Source organism: Melospiza georgiana, chromosome 2 (assembly GCF_028018845.1).
Source record: "Melospiza georgiana isolate bMelGeo1 chromosome 2, bMelGeo1.pri, whole genome shotgun sequence".
Taxonomy (NCBI): Eukaryota; Metazoa; Chordata; class Aves; order Passeriformes; family Passerellidae; genus Melospiza; species Melospiza georgiana.
Window position 1 is genome coordinate 23,865,333 of NC_080431.1, and position 13,317 is coordinate 23,878,649.

The window sequence follows — 13,317 nt, forward strand, 5'->3', positions numbered from 1 at the left end:
TGTCTCCCAGATCCATGCTGGCAATTGGTGAACATCTTTCAACATCTCAGCTCAAAAGAGTATGATTTACCTCTTGCTTTTTTACACACACTGGTTTTAACTGCAACCTCTTGCCACAAAATACACAGGCCCTGAGTGCATGTGCTGAACCTGATGTATATGAAAGTTGATGCCTCTCACAGATGCAGTTTGTGAGCTGGAGTCCCTGGTGTCCCTGGAGTCAAGGAAACCTCCAACACCTTGAAGCAGCACTGAACTAATGAAATTCTGTAGACACCTTGGGCCAAGTCCTCCTGTTCTTTAAAGCAGCAGTTCCCATTTAGGATATTGTGTCAAATTCATCCCTGCTATTACTACACTTACTTCACTAGTGATAAAATGAGGAGGAGCAGGAAAACAGGGTATGTCTTTTATGTTAATTATATCTTATTCCTTTGTGGTGCTGCACATGACAGCCATGATAAAGTCCCACAAAAGCCAATTTCTATACTGTCAGAAACAATTTAAGGGAAAGAACGGATTTCATAGCCAAGCTTTCAAAATTTTTATCACATTTTAATTTCATGTCCAGCTCTCATTTCATTACCTAGCAGATGCAGATTCTTCTCTAACCGCAGTGCTGACTGAAACAGAAGTTCTTCACGATTTTCAATAGAGGATTCTGCTTCTAAATGAGTTTTTAACCAACAGCCATACTCTTCCTTGCTGAGAACCTGTTACAAAGAGTATGTGAGGGCACAGTCAACACGATGCAAAGGCATTCATACTTTACTGAATAAAATGAAAAAGAAGTTAGGAATCAAGAACAATACAATAATAAATACCTTCAGTAATCTTTGTAAAGACTCTCCTTAAAAGCTAAGTAAAAGCCTGCATTTACTTACTCTTTTTGCAATACAGAGAGTCCGCAGCCCATCTACAGCATAAAGATTAAGGTAATTCTGGGTTTTGCTTCGTATTTTTTTTTGATGTTTGCCCCGAGGGTCATCTAGATAAGAATAAAACCATAAATTACTTGTTGAAAAATAGCAACAATAGCAAAACAGCTGAATTGCCTCAGAGAATAAAAACTTGTATACAGTGCTTACTGTACCAGCACTTTATAACTGATACTTTTAAAGATGTGTTGATATTTCCTGGGAAACTCAAGTTGTTTGTTTTTTTTTTTTAATCTTTTTGTTCTCTTTTCTGTTTTCCTTCTTTTAAAAAGTCACTGTGAATGTACGTGAGAAAGACCTTTTTTCTACTCAAGTATTTCTTTCACCTGAGTATTTTAAGAAATCACGATAATCTTCACAGCAAACAATACTGTCAGAAATAGAAGTATGATTTCAAATACGCTACTAGCAAATGTTTTTTCTGCTTCTCCACAGCTCATCATGTGCAGAAAAACAACACTTAAAAATAGCACTCAGTCTTCCACCAAGGCTAATATCTGGAAAGAAGTGGAAACAGTGCTCTGTTTTGAATATCTAAGTGCATGAAGGTCCTTTTGTCTGTTACTGCTGTACTGATACCTCCTATCAGAGAATCAATGCAAGAAGTTCTGGGTGTGACTGTGATTTCATTTAGAGCAGAATTTGTACTTGCAGACCTCACAGCTAGCTTCTACCTTGGATGCATCAGCAAGACTTCCACTTAGCTTTACCCTTCACTTAAAGCCATGTGTAACTACTCAAAATGAGGACTGAGCATCTGTTTCTTTTCTCTCTTTAGCTGGGACTGGTGTAGTGTGCTCACTCTGTGATCAACACAGAGTACTAAATATGATGGCAGCACATTTTGTTCCATCTTATTACATGAAATAATGTCTCCAAAAATTAAAAACAAGTGATAATGCATCTTTTTTATCATCTAGGATTGAGACAAGTTCGTGAAAAAGGTACTGTAGTAGTAATCTTTAATAATATGAATTTCAAGGTTAGCACTTTAGTAAACGTACAAGGGGGTAAATTTTTAGATTGGAGCCATTGAGTGAGAATGACTGGTATATTCTGGCAGGTTTCCCTACTCCCTGATGTGATACACTTTTTTTTACTAAAGTCTGAATATTTTGGGGGGATGTAGAATTATTTCAGGATATAATTCTGTAACTGGAGCTGTTCCTAAGTTCACTATTTGAGTTACTGATACCTGCACAGTAACCAGTCCCTGAGTCAGGTGACCACTCCTCACCCCAAAGTCTGGGCACCTCAAGAGACCTACTACATACAGCACTGAATGTGCTGATGTGCTCTCATACTGAGAGCCTGTGGGCACTGTGCCACTGTACTAAGCACTTAATACAGGTATATATATTTTGAATGCATAAGTATCTTACTGTTTATACTTTTCAGTGCCCATTTACCCAGTGTGCACTCATACTGAATTTGATCTTGCTATATGTTAACTGCATATGTATATCTTTCTATAAAGTTACATAGCATTCAGCACTTTCATATTTATACAGCAGCAGAGTGCATAATTGGGCTTCCACATGCTCCAGGACAAACTCATACATGTATTGATTTTGTAGAAATAAGGGAACTGTGAGTTTGGAATCCAAATATTTGGTTTTTGTTCCATTTATCTCAACCATGTATCAGAACATTTAACTCACTGTACAGCTACTGTCTCACCTTTAAAGACTTTTCTGTTTTCTCTAGGTCTGCAAATCCGAGAGTATAGGTACATAGTTGTTCCTAAGGGACTCTGTAAAGATTGTGGTAATTCCTGCATATGTTCATTTCAGCTTCATCTGATTAAGGTCACGTGGTGAACACTGACTGGTAGGAATATTCTCATATGCCTGTCCATCTACCTATTAATACTACCTATGCTATCACGGTTGATTGTCTCAAAGGGACAATACAGATACATTATTCCAGAAGGACATCCCTACAAGTATAATTTGCAATTGGAAAGCCCTTTCTTACACTATATATGGAAACAGGCATATGAGGAACAAGCAGCCTAACACAGTTTCATTTTGCTATTTTTCTCTTAGTGCATTATAACCTTTTTGGTACATGTGACTTTGCTGTATAATGTAAGGGGTTTTTTTTCTGGGAGAAGTATTGAAGCAAAACTTCTTTGAGGCTTCTTGTATTAGTGAGGTTTTTTTAAACTTTAGGACAATAAAGCAGGCAAGCATTCTTCCCAATTTATTGTGATACATTAACATTCTAGAAAAAAATGCAATATTTTTTGCATATCCCACATGAAATTATGTTATGGGAGTGGCTGTTTCAGTGGCTCGCTGGCTTCAAATGATGCAAACTTCAATAGGTGCTTAAACACATCAAAAGCTGTTTCTATCCCTTTAAGGTTAAGTGGTGTTAATAATTTCAGATCTGTCTAAATACCACAGGTGCTAATGCAGTGATGATAATGTTAAATACTCATACCTCCTTCGATGAACAAAGACAGCAACTCTCTACAACTAGAGATGTGTATACTATTTTCTGTGCAAGTTCTCATTTCCAGCATATCAATGACAGCTAAAGCCCCTTACAGCTGTTCATATGCCTTATCAGTCCTACCCTGAGATTTATCTTGTGCTCAGAAGTTAGGTGGAGGGAAGGGATCTCATGCAGACAAAACCCAGTTGTGGAGATGCTTTTTTTTAGCTGGGACGCAGTGTCTGCTCTGAGCAGTGTGACCACATGCCCCATGTCAGTGAAAAACAGCAAGAAGTTCCCTCCAGAAGAATGACAGAGAGCTAGTAGCCTTCTGCTTCTTCATTTCCTTCCATAATCTCCAGCTGCAGCAAGCCAGTGCAGTCATTGTTTTCTCAATGATTTATGTTCACAGCTCCTGTGCGAGCTGGGTATTGACTCAAACAGTAACTTTCTTATTTATGAACATGGTGACTGTCGAGATAAAGTGAAAACAATACACTCTTGGGAATCACTTCAAGGCTTTTGGAAATATCTGTTTGCTATCAGAATACACTAGGTTCCACAGTCTTAACTAGATGTACAGGCAGAGCAAATGGAGTCAATTCATAATCTTTTTAAATTTTGAGGCTCATGACAATTTATACTTTTCTGTAAGACACAAGGAAGGTAAAACATAATACTTCTGCTTCTGATTTCAGGCTGTTTCTCTCATCATATTCTAAAATACTTAGTCTTCCAAATAGGAATCTTTGTTTCATGCCATGTGGTGCTTGAGCTGGGAGATTACAGACATGGTGCTGCCTTGGTCCTTCAGTCTAAGGGTAGAAGTTTCAAGACACATGCTTAACTAGTGTACAGTTCACATGTCCCTAAAGCACTAAGAGAGCAAAGACCAAGTTGTGGGATTGGCTGCCATGTCCATTCACTTTTTAGTAATTTCCTTAAAATGATAAATGACTGAATTCTTGTAGCATTACATCTCCTCTCACATACATGTTCCACCATCCCCAGTGAACTGGATAAAACCAATGACAGATCCCACAATACACATAACAGCCACAGCACAAATATTTTTAGGCTCCCTCTATATCCATTGACACTAGGATACTTCAGGCAGAGACAGCAAATTCCGTTCCAGGCATGAAAGATACTCAAGAGAAATGTCAAATGCTTTACAGACAGATCTGCTGAAACATACAGAATTACTGAAGCCACCAGGGGCTTAAGAGGACTACAAAAAACAAGGGGAACTGCTTATGGTGTTCTAGTGGATGCACTTTACATTGCTTGCAAAAGCAAAGCACACCAGAACTCAAAGTTCAATTTGGGCTAAAGAAACCCCAAACAAACAAAAAACCCAAATCAAAACAAAAGACTTCCTGCACAATTTCAGAACCACTTTCAATTTGCTTCCCTGTAATGATGGTGGAATCTGTATTTGCCCAGCTACAGACACTGCTCATTCCCACAGTGACTTTCAGGAACTCTGCTCCTTCTCTGGCATATATCACCTTTGATGATGTCACCATTTCTACATTTTCTAACTGGCCTTATGGTTTTTACCTAGGTGGGTGCTAGACTTGCCTGAAATTTCTCCGAAAATTCCTTAATCCATTGAGTCTACTGTGAATGGACATTGTAGCTTTGAACACAGTCTGTTATACGGAGGCAAAAAATTTAAGATCTGGCATAAAATATTTTTTCTTTTCTAAATGTTCAGTTCTCATGCTGAGAAACTCATTTCCAATCATTATTTTCTTGGCATTAGAAATTTTCAGTGCTAAAGATTCTCCATTAATAGTTTGGAAGGAAAGAAGTTTCCATACATGATCTACATGCCTTCTGTAACATCAGATCTTTAATAGAAAATTTTTCATGAATACTTTGTTGTTAGTTAAGGACAAGTTGTTCTTAATTTTTTTTGGCTCAGCTTTGATTTATATGGCTAAAACCAGAAAACTAATGCCAACATTTTTTCTGTGTTTCGTTAAACTAAAATTACACAGTGTAAGCCTTTCACAATTGTTTACTCCAACTAATGTCAAAATAACCACAAAGTCAATGCTTTAGTGAAACATGGGAAGTACCTTTAGCACTTTGGGGCTCTGTCCATTCATATTGGGGTAATCTTTAAACACTGCATGAAATTCAGTGTTGAAAATACAGTAAATTAGATGCAAACTGATTTATGCAAAGTGAAACCCATGAGTTTCCTTTAACTTCTGAAAACTTACAGGATTCTTCTTGAAACCAACTGATTACAATTAGCCATTTAAAGTTGTCCCTGCTTCCTAGGACATTTGGGTGCTGAAGAATTCTCCATGCTTTAGGGAAATTCCATGTTCACAGCTACATGTCTGTTTCTTGCTAGTCAATTATGTATTTGAAGCCAAGATTTCTTGTCTGAACAGCATCTCTCTGTCTTTTGCCACAACCTTTCTGTTTTGATGACTGATGGATTCACATTGCCCTTTAGCAGCATAGTTAAACACGAAAAAATGTGCTGTTTCATGCAACATATTTCAGCAAATGGATGTAAGGACTCACAAATAAAACAAAGGGAAATAGGAATAAAAAGTACTTCAGTTTCATATAAAATATTAAACTGTCCAAGCATTGCCAGGCAGGCTTTTCTAAAGAAATGTAAATTGCTTTGTCTGAGTTGTAAGAAATTCCTTTAAAATAAAGCTTGCAAGTAGAAGATCTTCTACAGAAATTATCTTCATTCCTGTGAAGTAAGGAACCAGTAATTTGTTACAGAAAATTTGCAATAATTACAAAGTATTATAAAAGAAGAGTAATGGTTGCCATTCTACAAAATTAAAAGCATGCAAATCTACTCGCTAGACAAGGCATTAAGATATTATGAGATCTTCAGCAATTGAGTGGCTCCCAACCCCCCCAAAGGTAAGTAAGAGGTATACCTGAAGAGCAGGGGAGAAGAAGATCCATAACAACTGAATCTGCTCCTTTAGTGTAAACATTTATTTCATCTGTGAGAGGATGCCTGACCACTACTGACATCCTCTTCCTGACGGAGTCAAAGCCCAACGTATGTAATACTTCAAAGTTTAAGGTTCCCAGGTGAGGTAGCTCCACTGATACCTGGTCAGACAGCCTTCCAACCAGAGAACAGTTATATGCCCTTGCTGCATAGACGAGAGCAGCTTCATCTGGACTCTCTGCTTCATAACGGAGTTCTCCTTCCTCAGGTGCGCCCCCCAAAGCTGTCCTGCCTTGCTGGGAGCTGTAGCCATTGTTATTCATCTGTGCAGAGTATGCCAGCTTCTCTTCCAGTTTTAATAAAGTGCTATCCGTAGATGTAGATGAAAGAGTGCTCAGACCAAATCTGTGCATTGATTTGCTTGTAGCTAGACTAGAGGAACTGCTGCTGTTAGATCCGGAGGTCAAGCGACTTGGAGTGAATCTTCGTATGAAGTCTTCAATGGTTTTTACTGGAGATTTTAGTTCAAATCGGTCTCTAACCTTGAGACGAAGAAAAGCCACCAATGAACAAATGCCGAAGAAAAGCCACCAATGAACAAATGCCAAAGAAAAGTTGAACAAGAATTCTGACACTGATAGTCACTCTAAGCATCTCCAACTAAAGAGTACAATTTCTTTGAGGACAAAAAGTAATGGTATTTGTATTTTGAGGAACAAAAGTAAATGGGCAACACTGATATAACAACAACAAAAAACTCACTAGAACTTCAGAATTATACCTGTGTGTGAAAGCACATAAGTTTGTATTAAAACAGTTTTTTCTTCTTTCACCTCTTCAGCTACGACGAATGGATAGTCTACCAATGTTGCACCATCACCATCAGCACTGCATACTAGAAGCTACCATTAGTATGAACTTGTCATCCTTCATGCATATTTAGAGAAGGTAGTGAAAGAAAAGTTAATGCAGTATTTTTCTATTGAGCAGGGTGGTATCAGAAGTAAAGTGTAATGAGAATATGCCAACATTGAGAATATTCTCAAAAGACATGTTGCGACAAGTAATTTCCCCCGTCGCTTTCAGCATTGAAGCATTTTGCTTCAGATTTACCATTCATCTCAGTTCACACAAATCTGTTCTAAAGATACAGTAGCAACACTAGTAATAGCATATTCATAGTAATATATATATTATATTATTGTATAACAGTGTAGCATTCCTGAAACAGCCAAACTGAGCATTCTCCAAATGTTTCCTTGGCACAAAGCCACATCATTTTGCAGACTAGTTCACTTTTTATTCCAATCTGGAACAGAAGCAAAGTGCAGAATTTTCTCCAGAATGGAAATTCCAGCTGCTGGCGAGCTTTAATATTACATTCCATTATAGTTTTGTCTTACAGATCATCTTGGGAATGCATTCTTGAAATTCTCATTCATCAATTACACTAGTTAAAGGCCAATTTAAGCACTAACGATCATTATTTCTCATAATGAGCTTAAGATGTATCTTTTACATAATTTGAAAGTTTTAAGTGAGGTTTTTCAACTGTATTTCTCTTTTTAAACTTTTAAAAAATGTCTCATCCTTTTCTTAATTTATTCCATATATATGAAATATTTATTCACTGACAGCTTATATCCCTTTCTGGTAAGTTTTGCACATTTACAAATTAGTTTCCACACATGCTTACATATTTATGCTTATTAAATGAATAAATTACAAGAAATCTGGAGAGTTTCAGAGGTATCTTGATATTGTCAATAAAAGAATATCTTGTCACGGAGGCAAGTGAAATAGCTGACACACTCCATTCAGCTAATGCATTATTAAACTCACTGAGTTCTACAAGTCATCACCACCCTAGCTGTTTCTCAGTAGAACAGGAGCTTTTCATTTCCCTAGCTTACCAGGGATAATTTAGTAATTGGCAATAATTAATTTGATAATTTAGTATCAAGGCAAATACAATAATTTGATAATTTAGTATCAAGGCAAAAGAAGCCTGAACTCTCTTCTCCTTTTTCTTTAACTTACCTTCTGTCGGGGCTGATTAGGTGCAGTAACCACGACTGTGTTACAAATAGTCAAAGCTATGAAGAAGTCGAAAACGTCACACAGTTCTGGACTCAGATGGGATAACGGCTGCTCGTGGCTCCTCATGACCTCCAGATGCTTTGCACATTCATTCACCTTTTCTAACAACCTAGGGTCAGGAGTGATGTCCTTCTCCTAGTAACAAATACCAGTGATTAATATCTGTGCTTCTACATTTCCAAAGCAGCAACATGCAAAGCATCCAAATTAAAGCAGCAACATTAAAGCATCCAAAGCAGTGTCAATATCAAGAGTTTTGGGGTGGCCTTACACCACAGAGTAGAAGTGGAGAGAACTGTAACACACCCATTCTAGACAATAAACAGTTAACAATGAGCCTACTGGTAGAAATGATGTGAAATATTTATAGCAGCAATATTTATCTACTTTGGAGGTAGTGGAAAGGAGGAGAGTTACATCCTAATTTTCCTCCCTCTTTCCTGTTTAATTCAAGACATTTATTATGTAATACTAAAGTATGGCACACTGCAGAGACCAGAGGTGTGGAAAAAATAGACAGCAATGACATTTAAAGTTTGGCTTTACATCAGCACAAGAAAATAAAACCATCTTCAATTGCTTCTTAGAGAACAACAACCATCCACACATTTGAAATTAATTCATGAGGGTTTTTTACACTGAAACATTGAGCCCTTTCAAGTCTATTTCATCAGTATTTTCCACTTATTTAATATAATTCTTGTCAGAGCAAACTCCGGTATTTTGTAACACAGAGGGAGGCAAGGATACAAAAGATTAAAAGATAAACTGATCTAAGCCTCTTTTCTCAGTAGAATATTATCTCTTGATGCTCAGCAGCTGATGAATATGAGTAACCAAAGAACTCCATGTATAAAATCTGCAGCTTGGAATTTTATCAAAAGAGCTTACTCTTCTTGAATGAAATCAAGAAATTCACCAGTGCAAAAAGCATCTTTTTTTGTCTATATTTATAATTTGCTTTAAGGGTGAATTTTTGTCAACAGTGCAACAATGCAAAATCCCTGAATAGACACAACTTGGCTCCTCTCTCCTCTTATTACCTTTTAGCTGATATAAAACTTACACAGAGTCACAGCAGTATAAAATAAACCAAATGAAGTTGTAAGGACATAAAGTCGCCAACATTTTGAAATGTAAAGACGCTTAGTTTTCAAAATACAACACATGCAGTCGACTGATAACTACTGAAACACACTAAAAATTATGCTATGGTGTATGTCAACAGTGTCTAAGAATTGTAATACATGGTGTCCACCCCAGCACCAGATAGTTTTAAAATTCTCTGACAAAATAGAAAACAATTTGCATATGCAAGTAATTCAAGTCCTTGACCTCAATGCTATTCTGAGCTTCTGTAGATAAAAGGAAGACATACATTTTCTTTCCAAACTCAAATTACAACTCAAACCAATGTTTCGGATTGTCTTTACCTTCAGCTTGTTTGTGCAGATGAGGCATTTTGATAAGATCTATGCCAACACTTCATTGTCTTTGTACAAACAGCTGTGACTACAGAAGGCAAACACCAAGATGAAATCTATAAAGAGTCACACAATGTGCTATGGATTTCTTTGCTTTTCCTTTCCAAGACATGGTTCTATTACAAGATACAGGACACTGTGCATTTAGTTCTCATGACTTACCATTGGGCTACTGAATGCAGTGTGCTTCGAGAGTATGCTGGCTCTTTTTGCTTCAGCTCTGCTCCCCGTGCGCCGGTGGGTTTTGGTGCTCTGGCTCCTGTGAATCACTTTGATGCTCTGATGGCTGCAGATACTGTCCCGCTGGGACAGAGTTCCTCCTTTTGGGGCTGCCTCTTCTTCTTCTGAATCAGGTTCTTGGTACATTGCTAAGCGTTTGGCTATCAGTAAAAAAAAAAAGGAGGGACAAATGCTGCATATGTTAAAAGTGGCTTAGAAACAGGGAGAGGGACATGGTGACTTTTTTTCAGGTGATCTGATTTTATATTATGCTGTGCTTTCTCAGTAATAATCTCCATTACCAGGAGATAAAGTGTAGTCTTAATTGAATGGTAGTATCTAATGGAGGATGCAGATAACATAATTAGAAATGTAACACAATGCACTGTCTCCCTTATCATCACATTCTCTCTGAAAGGCAGTTAGACTCTGCAGTAATTCAGTGCATCCCTGAAGACTATTCTCCAGCTCTGCCTGATGAAATCAACCAAATAATTTGGTCTTCACTTGAAATCTGAGTAGGAAATAAACAATCCAGAAATTTTTCATGTCATTTCCGACACAAACTTCAAATTAAGTATTTTCCAGCCAAAATGTCACAGCTACTGAGTACCAGTTACTGACACCTGAAATGTACCCAGAACACCACACCTACAGAGCACTACTGGTTTTGTTTTACACACAGAGATGAGGTACAGACAGCATTAAAGCCTTGCTTAAGCTCAGGGCCATTTGCTGCAGAGTGGAGACATGAACCCAAATTCTAGCCTAGTGTCAAAACCACTGTGGAGCCTGTGCCTTCTTCTCTGCATGACAGGACAATGCAGCATGCAGTATGAAAAGCAGGGGACCCTCACCTACTGCAACACTTGTTCCTATCACCATCTGCTGCAGTGACCAATTCCTGGTTTACACAGAATGAGTTTTTCCAAATGATATATTTTAGATGAATACTTCCTCAGTGAAGAATCCAACCAAGCCAATTAATGCTAGAAAACAATCCTGGCAGTTAGATATAGAGAAATCAAAAAGGAAACAGAAAGCAGAGGTGTGAAACAGCTGTGGAATCCCACCCCTCTAATGACAGGCTGTACAAAAGTCTGTTGTACAGGCTATATACAAAAATACATACAACATATTTTTTCATTCCTAAAGACCATGGACATTTAGTGTCTGGGTGATTCATTAGGCAGGCAAATGCCACTCTAACAGGTATCTATTTATTCCTTCATTATGTATTCATTGAAAAGTTTTTCATTATGCTTCCAAAATAATCCACACCATACAGTACAAGTTACATACTTGTGGCTCAGTTTGTTTCGGTTCTCCAGTGTAACAAATTAGATTTTCCTAATAGCAAATGATAAATCACTAGCATGTAAGTTAATTATTCAGGCCTTTAACAAACAAAGAAATTATTTCAAAATACTTCCTGAGAATAATCTTGCATTTTATAGGGTGAGTTTGGCACACAATTGTTTTTAATGTAGCTAGCTTTACAAACAAAGAAAAACCCACCCTCACTATCCACTGCAATTTCCAAACATGTTTTATCTGTCAAAAAGCAGCTGGAGGAGTTGAAAGCAGACCACACACAGTACATGGTGATAGCTCTATCACTACAGTATTATGCATCAGAGGTTTTTTCAACTCCATTTGAAACACGTATAGGCTTTGTCTGAAATCCAGGAAACGGGAGTTTCTCTGTCCTGGCTGTGTCTGCTCACCTGGTCACTGCTCTAACTCTGTGCCCAAGGATGCAACTCCTCCACTGCACTCTGGCTCCTCCTGGCAAAAAATTCAGACCATGGGTGTAGAATGGACCATAGCACATTTGGAGACAGAAAGGACACACTGCAGTTCACTTCTGCCCTGCAACTTGAACAGAGCCCTGCAGCCCAGGTCCAGAGGCTGATGGTGAATGACTGGGGAGTCTCCTTCATTAGCATTATTTGGTGGGATACATGTTCCTCTGGGTCATGTGGCAGGAAAGAGGTTGAGCAACATCACGTTCACTGCTGTGTAGGCAGCTGCTCCTTGAGGCACACAGCTTCCAAGAGAATACCACAGCCCTGCTGCCTTTTCCTTTCAGGACCTGCCTAGTTCTCTGATTTGTATTACAGAACCTACAGGACAGCTCAAAGAATTAGGGAGGCCACTGGTCGCCTTGGCCCTTTTGTTGCATGGTAATGAGCTACAAGTAAATGAAGTTCATTTCACCTCCTAAGGTTACTTCCTGCATGTGCTTTGGGCCAGTGCAGTTCTAACCTCTTCCATCACTTCTGCCCACTAGTTCCCACTTCTGCTCTGTAAGCTATGCGTATTTTCCCAGTGGAAATGCAGATCCCTTTAGTGTGAATTTAATTCAACTGATTATAGGTTTGTCTCTATCAGAAGCAGTCTACACTGAGGGCCCAAACTGAACCGCAACACCTACTAAGCAGAGTTCCAGGCCCTGGATCAAGAGGAGACCCAGACTGTGCCAGACTGCTCACTGCTCAGGAAGGGAGGAAGGAGCCATGTGGATACCACAGTGTGTTAATTTAAGACGATGCCTCAAGAACCAGAATGGAGCATCACACTGAAGAGCTCTTGTCCTTCTCTCCACTGCGGAGGTATGATGGAGTGCACACCCCAGGATGAGGCCTGTGTGAGGGCAGTGCCCAGTCAGACAGGGCAACGTCTGCCTTCATGATCTTCTGCAGGCTCCTTGCTACACACTGCTAACCCCAGGCTGAAAAAACATTGCTCAAGATGACACAGCAGTAAGGTTTTCCACACTTTACCAACATTTAAAATTTAAATCAATTGTAAGAAAAACATTTCTGTGGCTCATTTTCTCTAGAACCCTCAGCAGCAAAACCAGCCTCAAGCAGAGCTGGTGCCACATTTGGACATGGCCACTCTCAGGAAAAGCATAAGAAAAGTTTGGATTTGCCACAGGGACAATATTTTCACTATAGATGCTGGACATTTGAATGCTAGACCGAAATCTGAGCTGCTTCTTGTCATAACAGGTAACATCCCTTGACAGGGAAAGAGATGTTACAATTACTTCAGCTTTACAAAATGTGCCATTTAGTTGGTCCAACTCCCTTATAAGCAGAGTTTTTTTTTAAAAGGATACATTTTCTTTAATAATCACACCTACTTTAGGTTTCCGTTCTGAAAATATGTCTTGAGATATAAG

At 38.5% G+C, this 13,317-nt stretch overlaps 1 protein-coding gene across 1 annotated transcript in view; it reads right to left on the reverse strand.

Annotated features, from left to right (window-relative positions):
• ATP10A (ATPase phospholipid transporting 10A (putative)) overlaps positions 1–13,317 on the reverse strand; it is a 109,588-nt gene that overhangs the window by 18,601 nt on the left and 77,670 nt on the right. The window contains exons 8-12 of the mRNA XM_058044729.1: positions 10,071–10,288; positions 8,365–8,559; positions 6,305–6,866; positions 885–988; positions 587–713 (exon numbers count right to left, since the gene is read on the reverse strand). Coding sequence (XP_057900712.1) covers positions 587–713; positions 885–988; positions 6,305–6,866; positions 8,365–8,559; positions 10,071–10,288 — 1,206 coding nt within the window. The remainder of the gene's footprint in view (positions 1–586; positions 714–884; positions 989–6,304; positions 6,867–8,364; positions 8,560–10,070; positions 10,289–13,317) is intronic.